Here is a 16352-nt window from a genome sequence, read left to right as displayed (position 1 = left end):
AATTCAGCATCTGATCACTGTGTGCACTCAGGCAGCGTAGTACACTGCAAAAAACATATATATACAGTATATATATATGTATAAAAATGTCCATTATAGCAAGTTATTTAGTCTTACTTTGATTGATTGATTGATTTTATTCGATAAATTAAAATACAATGTACAAATGTACATACAGTACTAAAATTCATCAGGATATCGCAATAAAGTCACATGACTTATTTCCATTGCGGTCCTGAGGTCTAGGCTAGGAGGCAGGCAGGAAAAGTGAGTGACATGTATATGCTACTCATTTCCCATTTTTACACTGAAACACCTAACAGAAACATCAATATTATGTCTTTCAGTCTTAAAGTACTGTTTTCCTTAAAACTAGTGGAAAAATCTGTCAATGGGGTGAGACAGTTTCGCTTGTTTCCAAAGCAGTTTCGCCTGCTTCAAGAATTTTCTGACAATATCTAGAAATAAGGCAGATTGCACCACTATTATCAAGCTAATATCACTTGATTCATGAAAATGCTTGAAGATGAGTTGATTTGCATTGGAAACAAGTGAAATGATCTCACCCATTTGGCATATTTTTTCGACTTTTTATAAGGAAAAATATGATAGACGCAACATTAAACGACCATGGACAGGATGAGAGGATGGTGAGAACCTGAGAGTGAACTAGTATCTGATGCTTTAGAGAAGCTGCTCCTGGTCCTCAGTGGGTCCTTTGCTGTGGAGGTTCAAGTCGTTGGAAGCCATCCAATCCCCTGTCAGTCTGACTAAGCTGTGGAGTTTTAGATTGGAGTGGGGATGTGCTCACCAGCTGTGAGATTAAGGGGAACTGATCGATGGCCTTTCTGATTGGCTCTCGCGGCGTCCCAGCAGCATCCAATCCCCTTGGTCGAATGGTTGTCTTCAGCTGAGCCAAAACCAATTCCTCCTCCACACAGGGGCCAAATAAGATCACTGACCTGAAGCTACAAGGCCACGCTTGGACGTTCTGTCTCCATCCGTCTGCGCTCCTCTCCGCAGGAAAAACTGAGACAGACAGAGGAGAAGAGGGAGGGAGAAGAAGAGACTGAGGGACAAAAGCAAGGAATCAAATTAAAGTTTATATGAAGTGCATTCAGGGTCACAGATTTACACTTTACACAGAGCAGAATTTTTATTTTATTTATTTTAAAGTGGCAAACTGCAATATCCATGTTTTTTTCTTTATATATTTTGGCGACATCTTTGATGCTAAGCACTCAATGCTGTGGTGTTTCTGCACTGCACTTCCCACAGATCACCTGTCAATCAAACCGTGTGGGCGGAGCTTGGATTTTTCTGTTGATGCAGTTTCTGTAGGTGGCGCTCTTTTCTTTTCTGTTCAGCCATGGTGGCTATCGCTGCTCATGCTAACTACCCAGTTCTTCTTCTATTTATTAAAAAACTAAATTAAATGGAAATTATATTCATAATAATAATATAATTCAAAAGAAGTGGTAGATTACTGCATTGGCTTTCCTTTGCTACCTGTGCTGTAATGTTGATTAATATGAGTTTCAGTGTATTTTAAGGGATCCTGCTGCACAACAGCAGCGTTTTATACATGTTCTTTAACAAATAATCCCAACTGGATATGTGGAAGAGGTGCTGAACAATCAGAAGAGCTAATTTTATTTAATATTTCATCATTTACATAGCCTCACAGGTTTCATATTATCATCTATCTCTGTCTCTGAGATTGTCCACTTTATCTGAGCTGTACTGAATTCAAAATACGCTTATTTTAAAATATACTGCTGCACAGGCACATGCAATTTATTTCAGTTAAAATGTGTCAAAATTAGTTTTGAATAAGACTTTTTTATATATATGGTATCTTTTACCTGAGTTGTAACAGTGAAAATTGTCTATACTTGAATTATGTCAGAGAAACCAAGATTAAGATATTTTAATATGTTATAATGTGTTAAGAAGACGCTGGCAGCGTTTATCACTCATTGATCTTTTTCAGATGTTTGTGGGTTTTAGTCACTAGTGAACATATTGACCCCTTGTGTTCAGGAGTGGCATGACAACCAGTTCCTACATGGGTGTCACCCTTATTTTGTCTGTATTGTTTGTCTTTGAAGCACCATGAGGAAGGCATATTGCGTATTGTAACCTGCACTCTAATTAGGGCTGGGTGATATGGTTGAAATCAATAATAATCACAAACATTGAGGGTGGCTGGACAGCTAAGCGGACCCTGGCATTCAATGAGAAGCTGCCAGACAAGCCAGCAGGGCCAGTCAGACTTAGCTTTGCCTAAGCAGATACAATGTGGATATGTGGACTTCTGAGTTGGTCGGGTATCTGCTCTCTGCTTGGGCAAGTGTAGGATGTAAACATCATAGTGTGTGACCTGGTAGGGTTTAGATGTAGTGTGTAACTTAATGTTCTGAATAGAAAGGGATATTGATGGTAGTGTGTATTGTAAAGTAGTGTTGTTGATAACAAGGTGCAGGTGACAGTGACAGCAGTGTAGTAGACCTGGGTCTGCTGGTCTGGACAAAGAGAGGGGTGTTTCTGGGACGCTGGAATACACTGTTGGGCCTTCTTGAGCTGTCGTGGGCCTAATTCAACGAAACATTGGTGAAGGAAGGAAGCAACCCGCTTGATAACCCCAATGATTTGCCTACACTCACTCACTCTGAAGCTAGAGTAGGTAGCTGGTGAATGTTGCTGCCTGTCTTATGGTGCTGTAGATTTATGACGGTGTAGCCTGATGTTTTCTGTGGTACTCATTGGTATAGTAGTGTATCATTCTGTTAAACTCTGAATTTGGTCTTGATAGGAATGCTCACCTTGCATTATGGCACAAGGGATTTTCACATCATATTCTGTGTATTGGTAAATAATCATGAGGATTTTTTTATTGAATGCAAAATCACGTGAAATAATCAAATCAGTGTCATCGAACCAAATGGTAATGTTAGGGTGTGATGTCAAACAAAACTGAAATTTTCAAAAAATATTCCTACTATACCTCATTTTGTCAGAGTTTTTAAATAAAATTTGCTTGTTATCATCAATTCAGACAGCAGAATTGTGTGTCACAGTATCCCAAAATCACCATATCATCACAATATGATTCCATTGAAAGACAATAAGCAATAACATTGAATGAGAAGGTATTTTATATATACTGTATATACTACCAGTCAAAAGTTTGTACACACCTGATTGAATGCACTATGTTTTTCATTCTCTTAAAGCCATTTTGATCTAAAGGCTTATGCTTAAACGCTTGAAATTTGTTTCTTAGACAAATATAAATAGTGAAGTTGATCCTATGTATGAATTTCTTTCCAAAGCGTTTGCCTTTCCATCAAGGCAAAGGGCGGCTACTTTAAAGAATCTAAAATATAAGATAGTTTTGATTTGTTTAACACTTTTTTTGGTCACTGCACAACTCCATTTGTGTTATTTCATAGTTTTGATGTCTTTACTATTATTCTAAAATGTGAAAAATTTAATAAAATAAAATAAAATAAAATAAAGAAAAATGCATGTGTCCAAACCTTTGACTGGCTCAATTTTCCTATTTTGTTCTTCACTGTTACATCTCTCTATTGTATAATTTTGACTGATTCAGTATGTAGTAGGTCTGGCCCATAACCATAGAACCGTACCATAACCATAGAAGAAGAAGACCACCCTGCTCTAGAAGGCAAGTGGCGAGATATCAGGATAACAGTGATGCCATCTAGTGGATAAAACAAGAGCATTTCCTTGTTTTGGAGGCCAAAGACTTTAGTATCATGTAATAGTGTGTTTCTCACTTTCCCTCCAAACCTGCTATTTTTAGTGATTACACACAGGAAATTCCGCTTCACCGAGGGCTTTAGAGAAATGCCTTCTCTCACGGTCATCTTATGAAAATATTATTTAGCTGAGAGCGTAACAGAAGCCCCTCTGAAGAACTGAAACAGGAGTCTGATTAAGCAATGTTTAACTTTAATTTCCTCTGGAACAGCTTATGTTTTTACAGTATTTACAGAAGGAACATTCATTGACAAGAAATACACTGCATACCTGAAAATATTTTTCATGGTTATACGATACATTTTTTCTTTACAGCTTCACGGTGACATAACTGGATTTGAGAAGAACAATACTGTAGTTGGGGCATTAAATGCACATAAAGTTGAGTTAATGCTCTTAGTTGTTATGTGTTTGTTTTCTTTAGTTCTCCTGTTTGAATTACTGGCTCTCAAGATATCTGTCTTCTGATTTTATGAAAAGACCAAATAAATACATGAATTGTGCAATATACCAATTAGCAAGATATTTCTGATGACACTGTTTTAGATATTGCTTCTCTAATTGGACAATAAAAATCGAATTACCATCTTCAGTCTTGACTACCAGTAAGTTATGGCAATATGAGCTGTGAGAGGGGATATGAGTTATTATAATCTATACAGTACATGTCCTTTAACTTTCATTATAAACACTATGGCTTCCAAAGAGTTGCATTACCAAGAAAAACATTTTCAACATTTTTTCATGAAAGTGGTGGGAAAATGGCTCAAGACCCCAGAGGTTTGTTCCTCATTCTGACCTTGTCCTACCTGCTGAGCAGTGAGCTGTCATCACTACACTGAACTGAAGGGACATTTTTTCTCTAACATGTTGAAACTGACAGGAGGTTATACTGTTTTCCAGGATTTAGCATGGCAAAAAACTTCCCAAAACGCTCTGCCATGAGTGATAGTCGACTGGACCAATCACAGAGCACAACGGCAATGAGATGCTTTTGGGCAGTATGGCTTGAATGTGGCATGTTGAAATTATCATGTGCTCCCCCTGTGTTCACACTGGGAGCAACATGATCAAGTCACCAGCAGCCCATTCATTTCCAGTGGAGCTGAGCGATCAGGAACAACAAGCTTCTCGGCTGAGAAAAGTTGGCCACAGCTGAACTGTTCGCGGTCATCGGCCAGATTTGCACGCTTCCTTATCTCCCTACTGATTTGATTTCGTTTCATGAACAATAATTGTGCCAAACGATGCTTGGAGAACAGCTGCATCCAGCGTTGGACTGATGGTACCCACTGAGCAATTTTACATACATGATTAGCGTTTAAAAATGTCTAAATGGTTATAGATATCCAGCCTAACATAAGGCTACATAGGGTTTATAAATGAAAGTTTAGTAGAGGTCTACGTCCTAAGATTACATCTTAGAGTGTGTCTTCTGGGGTATATGACAAAAATGAAGTATTATCTGTATATGGACTTCTCTGATGATGCGTAATAATGTATTTAGGCCTATACTGCTTGGTCTAAAACTGGGCTATACATAGCCAAAAACATCATTGGCTATATGAGAGCTGCATTTGTAGCCTTTGTAGCTGCAGACCACTACATGGATGCAATCAGAGTGTCTGGCATCACCCACAACCAGTCCAAATAGAGCGACCCATCAACCAAGTTGCTGGCAGGGTGAACACAGGGTTAGTGTTGGGGTGACTGTGTATGTCGTTATCAGACACAGCGTGTAACCTCTCGGCCAGTTTCCTCTAATTTGGGTCCATGTACTCAAACTCCCAGTCCAGCCAGCTGATCTGCAGCCACCTCACTGGACCCGTCACACAGACTTCCTCCTCTTCCCGAACACGTTGTTGATGAGCTTGGCCATAGACTTGGAGCCGCTGTAGCGGCGGCGGTCTGCACGGTACTTCAGGTGCTCCATCACCTGCCGGATGAGCTGGGTGAAGAGGTTGGCGATGTCCTGGTAGCTCTCGGCGGCTGACACCTCCTGGAAGTGACAGTGGTTCTCCTGCGCCAGGCAGCGGCCCTCCTCCTCACGGACCTGCCGGGCGTGGCACAGGTCCTGCTTGTTGCCCACCAGGCAGACCGGCACCTCCATGTCCCTGCAACAGATAGGTGCCTGTTGATCAGTGTGGACTGGTGATCAAATCTGAGGTGAAAGACTGTCTTGCTACAGAGACACTGGAATCAACCTCAAAGATATGGAAGATGTGGAGCCAATATGAGCACTGTCAGAGTTTTACACCAAAAATTATTGTGGTAACGTTCAGCAGTGGTTTGCTGGTATCCGACACCTGCACCAACTATAGTCAGTTCCTATACTCAGCTCTAGACATATTCATACTCTGTTTATTCTAACTCACTTTTTCTTTTTTTTAACCACTCAGAACCCAGTGCAATATTCTCTAGATCTATATACTGTATATTTCTGTTCTTTTTCTCTATTACTGATTTACATAGCTTCCCATCAGTGCAATCAGTCAGGCTATAACAGAGAACTGTGGGCATATTGTATAGAAAAGAGACCCATAGTTCCTAAATTTCTACTTTTTATATACTTATACACAACTTTCTTTTATTTCTAAAGGGAATTCCTTGCATGTGCAAACTGATTCTGATTCTCACTGTAAAACTGTTGTTTTGGAGTGAGCAAGTCATCACCATCATGAATCACTGATGTCAAGATCTAGATTCATACCTGCATACTTGTCACTGGCTAGATACATTTCTTCTCTCTACATTATCAGGATGCCTTGGCACATGACAGGCAGCTTGATGGATACGGTTGGCCCATTTTCCAGCAGACCAAATCTACTGGATGTCTGTAAGTTTGAAGTGGATCCCTCACTCTTTATCATTAAACATTTATCATTTTTCGTTTGTCAGGTTCAGTCAGGACTCCCAACATTCCTCACGCTCAAGCCTGCATCAGGATTCCTGTTCAGCATCATACAAAGTAGGGCAAGGAGAGTCTGTTTTGCATTAGTGTTTACAGCAGGTTTGGGTCACATAATAGTAAATCCTTAGCATTTGTTTTGGTCTGCTTGGAGCACCAGATGGGTGGGGTTTACTGCATCATGGCAAACTAATAGTGCCAGAGATGTATCCTAAATTGACTTTAAAATACAGTCCTGTTGTTTTGGCACAAATTCTATTGAGCCAAGCCCCACCATCTGGCACATAAGGTGGCAATAAACTACAAAAAGAAGTTGCAACAAGTAAACATCTTGCCCAACACAAATGATGCAGGCACCCCTTGGGCCAATCAGTAACAAGATGCATCTTTCTCTCCTCAAGTTTCATTAAAATCTGACCAGTTGTGTAGTAGTTATGGCCTTTCAAAGTCCGAAATTTTGATCGTCAATTATAGCGCCCCCTTCAGGCTAATCTGTATTTTTTTAAATGCCAAAATGCATCATCCCTCTAAGTTTCATCAACATCAGACCAGTGGTGTCTTAGATATCACCTGAGATATCACGTTTGACAGATGGACGGACAGTAACACCCCCACTCCAAATTTCATCACATCGGGGAAAATTAATATTTTGCCCAGGTCTGGTTCTTAGCCGTGTAACTTGGGTACGTAGGAATCACAATGCAAACAAACTTATGGTCCAACAGATGCTGTGATCTGCCAACTCTGTACACTTTCAACAAGAGCCAAACTTTCTAAAGACACATCAGTGTTTTGTTCCCCAGCCTCTGTCCACTGTCCTAGTCTCCTTCAGTAAGATTCCCTTATTGAGGTGCTTCTGACCCTTTGCAGTTGTCCATGCGCGCCTCCCGAATCTGCCGCAGGATGTTCTTGGCGTTTATGAAGGAGGTCCGGTCGCTTATGTTGTAGACCACCACGAAGCCGTCTGCCCAGTCCACCGGCTCCTCCAGTATACACCGGGCCTCCGAGCTCTGCCAGGGACAGCACACGCTTTTATTTTGGTATCACAGCGACCACATTTAATTCAGGTTCCACTGTATAGGTATGTTTTGACAGTAGTGTCACAGTAATTTTACCACTGTTAACTAGTTTCTAAACTCATCCTTGGAGGAGGCGTTAACTCATATACATGGTGTCTAGGTATCATTGGTCAGTGGCATTTATGTGGCAGTATTGGCCGCTGTCAGTACTAGGGATCAAACGGGCGACCTATTGACTACCACACAGCCTCCCTAATCAACTTAAGATGAAACTTTATTGATCCTTGTGGGGAAATTAGGTTGTTGCAGCAGCAAAAACAATAGATTCAGCAGAGAAAAACAAGACAAACAGAATAGAAGCACACAAAAAGAATATAAAAAAAGCAATAAAAACAGCTTATGTCAGATTTCAGCATAAGGATGGTTTCTCTAGGGAATCACAGTCACTCTTCTTGATTGTTGTAGATCTCTAATGGGTTGTTTCTAAAGACTCGCTCTCTTCTTCAGGCTCTTTCCTAAAACCAAAGATTTGCCATCTTGTGTGAAATATAGCTTCAGTATTTAAACTCCCCACTTTGACAGTTAGGCCTCCTTGTTGCCATACCAACAAAGTTAAGTCAGGGGGGACAGTGGCTAACTCAAAATAAGTCAGTCTTAATACTTATGCAACAGACAGTCTTAATTAGACTAGTCTAACTTGAGAATCTAAGACCAGTCTAAGGCTTAGACTAGTCTTAAACTAAATTTATGCAACTGCTGCTGTTAGTTGCCCTAACCCTAAGCAACTAGAGACTATAGTGTTTAGAGATGTTTATAACTTTAATGTGTGATCTTTTAGGCTAAACAACTTAAACTCCACTAGTAGCACTTTTGAGTCTGTTTCCACTATTTTTGCACCATAACCATCATATATAACCACATGTGTGACACAGTTGAAGAGTTAAAGTCCATCCTCAGGATCAACATCACTATTGTCCAGCTAATTCCAGACCTGTTTTTATTGTAGTCAGAGTGACAGCAGTAACCTGCAGAGCGAGAACAGGACTCAGCACAAATTCAGCTGACCTTGAGCAGAAAAAAAAAACAGAATAGGAAGGACAAGGGGCCCAGGCACATGTCCGAGCCCTAAAATACGATGCCTCAGCGCTGTAAAAACTCACTCATCCCTACCTCAGCCCTCTCTCTCTTTACAGACTCCATAGTTTCTTTATGCGGTCCAGGTCATAAAGAAAGAAGGGAAGGCTATAGACTCACTGTAGCATTCATTTTACAGTGAGCTGAACCGAGAAAGACAATGACTGACCGCTTTCCTCCTGCGCCTCGGGGTTTTCCAATAAAATACAATACTAACTCTGTAGTAAAAGGCCTCTCAGGTCTTTGGCCTTGCTAGGAGAGAGAGGTAAGCAGTTTATATGGCTCTCTCCTTCAAAGGGCCAGCTATCGACACACATCGCCTCGGGATACTCTCATAAATCCCTTTGGATCCCGAACTTTAAGTGCAGTACAGATGGTGCACGTGCCTGCCCAAGGTAAATATCTGACCGCAGTTCATTCCAGGTCATGGGCGTGTAGCATACATATTGAAATTGGACTAGTGTTTTGCTGCTGTTATGTGAAAACCTTGTTGCTCCAGTATCAGGGATTTTCATGTTTTCACTTCAGTTGAAGGCTTACATTGTATTCTATGGGTTCAGGAAATTTTACAGTTCTTGGGCTCAGAAAACGTTTTCAAACCCCTTTGGATAAACTGGTGGTCAAGCTAAAAACCAGCAAAAAAGCAAAAAAAAATCCCGAAAAGCTGAATTGCAGTAGCTGTACACTGAAATTACAATATGGAACTTGTAATTTTACACTAAACGCATGGTGGTCAAGCTAAAAACAAGGCTGCTTTTCCTAGTTCCTAAAAAGTTGACATTTCAGAGATAGGAGGGGTTTTTTGACAGCGATGATTTATGGATTTGGATTTTTGGTGGCAGTGATATAGTCTAGTCGTACTTAAAAAAGTTGGCTAAACTCTAAAATCTGATTGATGATCATAAGGCGAACAAGCTAAGCGTATCCCAGCATGCACTGGGTGGACATCAGGGAAACACCCAGTCCATCACAGGGCAGACGCAGTTAAACAGACACTCACATTCACACTTATGGACAACTTAAGAGTCTCCAATCCACCTGACTTGCATGTCTTTGTAATGTGTAATGTGAGGAAACCTACGTGAACATGGGAAAAACATGCAAACTCCACACAGAAAGGGACCAAGATTCAAACCCAGGATCTTCTTACTGTGAGGTCGACTGAACCTCCGAAACTCTATTTCTCATTTCTAAAAAGTTGAGTTGGGATAGGTTCACCCTCCACTACACTACATCCATGTCTGGTGTGTTATTGACATGTCGTACCTGAGAGCAGGGGTCAAACACCTCCAGGTTCAGCTGTCTGCCATCGATGGACAGTCTTTTATGGTACAGGGAATCTGCAACAAGGAATAAAAGCACAATAAAAACAAATAACACTCTCAAAATGTTGATTCTTAAAATTCTACACTGATCTAAATTATTTGAATTAATCGTGTATCAGATTTTTGTACAATTGGATATGTTTTGCATTCAGTGTGATATGTTTTTGTATCATGTGTTAATTTACATGTATTTATTCTTTAATTCAATTTATTTACTATATTTCCATTTATGCATTTTGTTATGTTATACTGTTTTTCTCCTTGTTAAGTTTTGATCTGTTGTCATCTTTATTTGCTTTTGTTTGTCTTTTAGTTCTTTTGAGGTGATATGTTACTAAAATTGCAGTAGGCTTAGATATATATGCTGAAATTGCAAAATGGAACTTGCAATTTTACAGTAAACTTTGTGAATTCTACAGTATACAATAGTTAAGGTATTCAATGTTGTTGACACCAGGGATGCTCAGGTGAAATGTGTGCACCACTAAGAGACAAAATGGTGCAGATATAACACTAACATATACACTTAGGAATATCCCTGGTTTCTGTGGGTAAGCTTTGCTCTCCTGGACCAACGCCAAACCCCCAACAACCCACCAGCACCGTTTGGTCAAGTCTGGAAACACTCACTGGCGTTGGAGGCATATTCACCGATGAAGCGCCTGGTCAGGAACCGCACAAGGACAGCTGGAGGAAACGGACGAAATGAAAAACAACAAAATGAATCATGGCTTCATTACACTCTCATCCCTCACAGGTGGCAGCGGTGGGGAAAATGACTCTCATACGCTCCCGCAGGCGCGGCGCAGGGAGCCAGCAGGCTCTGGGAGCGGAGGGGTGAAACTGTAACCTCACATGAAAGGACGGCATGGTTTCGCTTGAAGGGATGTGTGCATATTTGGCAAGCTGAACGGTTATATTTCTTCTCTCCTTCCCCCTCCAGACTGTGAGAAATACATTAGACCGACTGTGTGAGGCGGTCGGTCCAGTTTTGGTCCCACAGACAATCAGTTTCAATTAAAGGCTGAGGTTTCATTTCACAGCTTAAATACTGAGCTCTGGAGGCCTGTGGCTGACCGTACAGTAATGGCCACTGGGCTCTGGAGAGTTACACACAAGCATTACACTTATAGAGACTCAGGCACACACACACACGCACACACTCACACACACACACATATGGATATATGGTGGCACAGCAGGTGCAGAGACATGTGCAGACACACATACCTGCACTCACACCTGCATACATACAGCAAGGAGGTTCTATATTATCCACTTATGCAGAACATTAAGACGCACACACATTTATTTTCTTTGTTTCTTTCTTTTGCTCTCTCTCACACAAAAAGTGAAATACATGCAGAGAGCAATAAGCAGAACAACAAAGCAAAAAAAATAGAAAATGGACAGTCATACACACACAGAGCAATTTTATTTTGCTCTTTCTCTCTTTCATGCATTCAAATAGAAATACAAACAAAGACCAATGTGCAGAAAACAAAGCAAAGAGCAGAAAAAACATACAAAATGGATATACATACATATACATATATACACACACATACACACACACAGCCTCCAGAGGCTTGTGCATCTCCACAGTAACAGCTCTGCTCCGCTGCCAGGCCGGGGGAATGGGGACGTCCCATTGTTTTATTAAGCACTTACGCCGAGCAGAGCCAGCTTAAAACCACCACAGAGACTGAATACTGATATGCAACAGAGGACACCGTGAAGCCACAAGGCTCGTATAACTTCTCTCTCTGCCTTGGTTTAGGCAGCATTTTCACTACAGCTTAAAAATACAATCTGTATTCAACCATATAGATCTAAGGTAGGTATAGTCAAATATGTCGTTTAAAGTTTTACCTATAGAAAATAAGAGGAAAGACATGAGGATACATGGGATAGCTGCACTCCAAAAATCCAAAAAACAGCAAGACCCAGTCTCAGTTCACCATTTATTTTTTATTTTGGCTTCATCAGGCTAGCAGGCTTCGGCATAAAGCCTTCATCAGAGCATCATTACAATAATGGTACCAGCCTCTCTTTTTATACTGTAACAGTGATTGCCTACAGGTGTGTAGGGGACGGTTCACAAGTCAATATATATGTAGAGTTACAATTCATAATATGTGATCCAATCTGACACAGCAACATGATTACTTTTAAATAGTGCAGTATTTGGTCTACTTTTGGAGGCCAAATGCTGTGCTTTTTACAATATAAAAAGAGAGGCTTGTTCCATTATTGTAATGATGTTCTGATGAAAGCTTTATGCCCAAATGTGTTTTCCTCATGTTTTAATGATAGCAGAGCACCCAGACAAAAGAGCTATAAGAGGAAGCACACCTACGTTTAAAGTGAGGAAAATAAGCTTTTGGAACTTTTTTAGCCCAAAATACAGGTCTGTTTCAAACAAATGCAAACAAATGTAAACAAAGTGTAACTTTGTGTCACAAAGTGTCAGTGCTTATATCAAAGGCTCAGGCAAAACATTGTCTGATGTCTTCAATCCAATGAATCACTATGTAAGCAAAACCAGAAGTGGGGCATCAGTGTTTCAAAAAAATGTGCTGCAATTACAGATTTGGCCTCAAAGACTGAGTTTACAACTGTGAAATAATTTGTAAACTTGGCACATCTTGACCACCAGATGTAGCATAGTAAACTACTAATCTGCCCGCCACCGCTACTAATCAGGCCGGTGAAACACTGTGGTTCTTTGAGGGTTTGAGGTTTAACTCAACCAATGAGATTGTTTCTACCTCTGAGAAATGTTTGCATAGCTAAAACTCCAGTCTGCCCCAAACAGCTGCAAAAGTGACGTTGAGAGCGCTGCCTCATTTTAAGTCTCTCTGGATAAAAGCATCTGCTGAATGCCTGAGCAGTAACAGGTGAATGTAAAGATATACAGTCGTTTGTCACAGCTTGATGAGGGGGAAGTCAATAGCGTGCATGTGTAAATCTCTAATTTCCTTTGTGAGGATGTTAGGGAAAGACATAGAAACATATGCCAATAGTGGGAAATCATGGAGAAGCAGCTTATGGTGTCTTAAGCCTGTGATGTTATGGGTGTCATCCAATCCAAATGTATTCCTACTATTGTGACTGGAAGGATGCCAGTTCAAATCCTTGGAGCTTCTGGGGAAAATCTGGGCAGGGAAAGTGAATGAGGAACACTTTGCTCTGACTCAACTACTGCCACGCCGCCCTTGAACAAGGCACTTAACCCCCGACTGCTCCGGTAGAGCTGCACAGTAGAAAACACTAATACTGGAGAGTTAGTAAAAACATATTAGCTGGGATATAAAAGAGTACTAAAACATCCTACGGTTACCTTGCAGAAATTTTATTTAAGTAGAAGTAAAATTTCCGGTGTAAAAATCTACGTAAGTAAAAGTAAAAAGTAGCTCATTTGAAATGTACTCAGAGTAAAGTACTGAGTTACTTTTTAGAAACTAGATTCTTTCTCTAGATTCTGACAGTGGTGGAAAGTAACTAAGTACATTTACTCAAGTACTGTACTTAAGTACAATTTTTAGGTACTTGTACTTTACTTGAGTATTTACATTTTATGCTACTTTGTACTTATACTCCATTACATTTTACAGGGAAATATTGTACTTTTTACTCCATTACATTTATTTCACAGCTATAGTTACTAGTTACTTTTCAGATCAATATTTTATATTTAAAACATTTGATCATCTTTATAAAATAAATAAATTTATAAGCATAGCATTGTTATAGATTAGACTACCCAAAAGTATAGCTAAATTGTTAAGATTAGCTTCATGCTGACAACTTTAAAATGATGCTTACATGTACATGTATGTCAATAAATCAGTATTAATATTCCAATAATTTATGAAAAATATAACTCTCTAAATGGGGACAGTTTGCATAATGAGTACGTTTACTTTGATACTCTAAGTACATTTTGCTGCCAATACTTATGTACTTTTTCTTAAGTAAGATTTTGAATGCAGGACTTTTACTTGTAATGGAGTATCTTTACATTGTTGTATTGCTACTTTTACTTAAGTAAAAGATCTCAGTACTTCTTCCACCACTGGATTCTAATAGGAAAAAAATAGAAATTACAAAATAAAGTGCACAAACAAAGCAAAGCCAGATTGCTTCTTTGCTGACTGAAAAACAGAACTAAACAAAACAAAACTAACAGATGTGGGTTGTTGTTTTTTTTTTAAATGAAGCCAAGTAGAAAACCAGCAAAAATGTGCTTAAATAAAAGTAACATTACTGACTTTAAAAAATACATCATAAAAGTACAAGTACACAAAAAATCTACTCAGTTACCCTATATCAAAACTTTATAACAACCACACACTCTGTTCACCTATCCTCATAATCTTTGGTCTTCAGTACAGTGCTTTCTGTGCTGTTCCATGTAAATTTAGACCACAAACTCATCTAAAAGATTTGAGCAGATTTCTCTTTCCCCCTCTGACACATGGAGGTCAGGATTCAGTCCACTGCTTGTTGATGGAGTCACTCAGTGGGGTTTCTCTCTAATAAGCCTACATTCTAGGAAGATAGGATCATAATATACCCAGACCTGTGAAAGGGATAGTATTTGCAAATAATAGCATTTTATTTAACCTACCTGAAATCCCAGAAGGGAGGGGGTTACCGCATCCGGATGAAATGAACAGCACAGAAAAAGTACTAAATGTTTTGTCTGGGGAGGTAGGTGTCTATCAGCCCTGTTTTTTTTTGTTTTTTTTTGTTTTTTTCTTTCTCGTGTCTTGTGTTTCTCTTGTTTTCAGTTTTGTCACACATGTTAATTCTTTTGAGAAAAGCAAATAAAAATATACATTACAAAAAAATAAAAAGTACTAAATTGACTTTGAGGTAGTCTAAATTTTCTGGCGTTCATTTCCACTCACTAACTGGCTAACCCCCGCCTATCTGGTACTCCAAACAGGTTAAAACAAACGCTAAGAATAATTTGCATGACACCACTGAGCCATAGAGTGTGTAATTTGCAATATTTGAACACAAGACGTTTAGTAGTACTTTACTATACTCATAAACTAATTGTCAGGTATTAGTACTCAAACAAAGGTTGAGCAATCTGAAACTGTTGGATGCTACTTCAATATAATATAATATAATATAACATATATAAGTCTCCTAACCTTGATACAGTGGGTTAGAATGCAAGTTTTGTTGACAAATGTGATATCCACCATTTGAAAAAAGCCACACCAACTGTTACAAAATGATTGCACAAAATTAAGCCTTTTTATTAATTTAAAATGTTTTCTGTTTATATTGACTATTTAGCACTTTGTAAACTCTTGTTTTTAAAATGTGCTGTATAAATAAAATTTATGATTAGCATTAGTATTATTTATGCCATTTTTTAAATTACATCATCTGTATTTTAGAGATATTAAATGAGATATTGTATTTTGTTTTTTTTTCTAAAATGGAGGTATAGCTGTGTGGAATAAAACTCTTGCTGGCTGCTCACCTGACTTCCCGGCCCCCTCGCTCCCCAGCAGCGCCAGCTTGATGTCGTTCATGCCTGTGCTCTGTCAGGTCCTCAGCTGGCAGGGTGGCTGTGGCTCTGTGCTGTGTCTGCTCTCTGGGTGAGCGTCAGCAGGACTAATGCTCCTTACAGTCCGGACAGCGTCAGGATGGAAATACAGGACTGCCCCCCCCCTTCTTCTTCTTTTTCTTCTTCTTCTTCAAAGGGTCGTTTCACTTTTTTTAAGCCAGTGGGGGAGAGAAGAGGGGGGGAAAACAAACGCCCCCTCTTCTCTCTCTCTCTCTCTCTCTCTCTCTTTCTCTCTCTCTCCCTTCCTCTCTCTCTCTCTCCCTCTCTGTCTCTCTCTCTCTCACTCTCTCTCTCTCCCCCTCTCTCTTTCTCTCTCTCTCCCTTCCTCTCTCTCTCTATCTCTCTCTCTCTCCCCCTCCTTCTCTCTCTCCTTCTCTCTCTTGCTCTCTCTCCCCCTCTCTCTCCCTCTCTCTCTCTCTCTCTCTCTCTCTCCTTCTCTCTCTCTCTCTCTCACCTCTTTTCCAATCCTTCTGTTTTCTCTCTTTCTTCCTCCTGTGCCTATATATCTCTCTTTTCTGTCTCTTCCCCCTCCTACTGAGAGGTTAGTCAAAGGTCACTGACTGGGTAAATACATTGTGCTGTTCATA

General features: G+C 39.8%; 1 protein-coding gene across 1 annotated transcript; it reads right to left on the bottom strand.

Annotated features, from left to right (window-relative positions):
* Positions 1-3992: 3992 nt before the first annotated feature.
* Positions 3993-15756, bottom strand: LOC139649572 (ras-related and estrogen-regulated growth inhibitor-like protein). The gene is made up of 5 exons (XM_071526012.1): positions 15679-15756; positions 10803-10859; positions 10114-10187; positions 7556-7704; positions 3993-5900 (listed from the first exon to the last, which is right to left on the bottom strand). Exons 1-5 carry the CDS (start codon positions 15728-15730, stop codon positions 5615-5617), a joined length of 618 nt encoding a protein of 205 aa, XP_071382113.1. The 5' UTR covers positions 15731-15756; the 3' UTR covers positions 3993-5614.
* Positions 15757-16352: the final 596 nt, after the last annotated feature.

Source organism: Centroberyx affinis, unplaced genomic scaffold, assembly GCF_046629955.1.
Source record: "Centroberyx affinis isolate AG114_WGS23_722 - 3 ecotype Tasmania unplaced genomic scaffold, CSIRO-AGI_Caff_v1 ptg001376l_1, whole genome shotgun sequence".
NCBI classification, from domain to species: domain Eukaryota; kingdom Metazoa; phylum Chordata; class Actinopteri; order Beryciformes; family Berycidae; genus Centroberyx; species Centroberyx affinis.
The sequence above is the reverse complement of the archived record's forward strand: the minus strand, read 5'-3'. Positions and strand labels throughout refer to the sequence as shown.

Coding starts and splice junctions, on each gene's coding strand:
- LOC139649572 (XM_071526012.1), bottom strand. CDS start 15,730: ATGAACGACATCAAGCTGGCGCTGCTGGGGAGCGAGGGGGCCGGGAAG. Junction 10,860..15,678: donor CGAGGGGGCCGGGAAGTCAG/GTGAGCAGCCAG, acceptor CGTTTCCTCCAG/CTGTCCTTGTGCGGTTCCTG. Junction 7,705..10,113: donor TGTTTGACCCCTGCTCTCAG/GTACGACATGTC, acceptor TGTCCCTGGCAG/AGCTCGGAGGCCCGGTGTAT.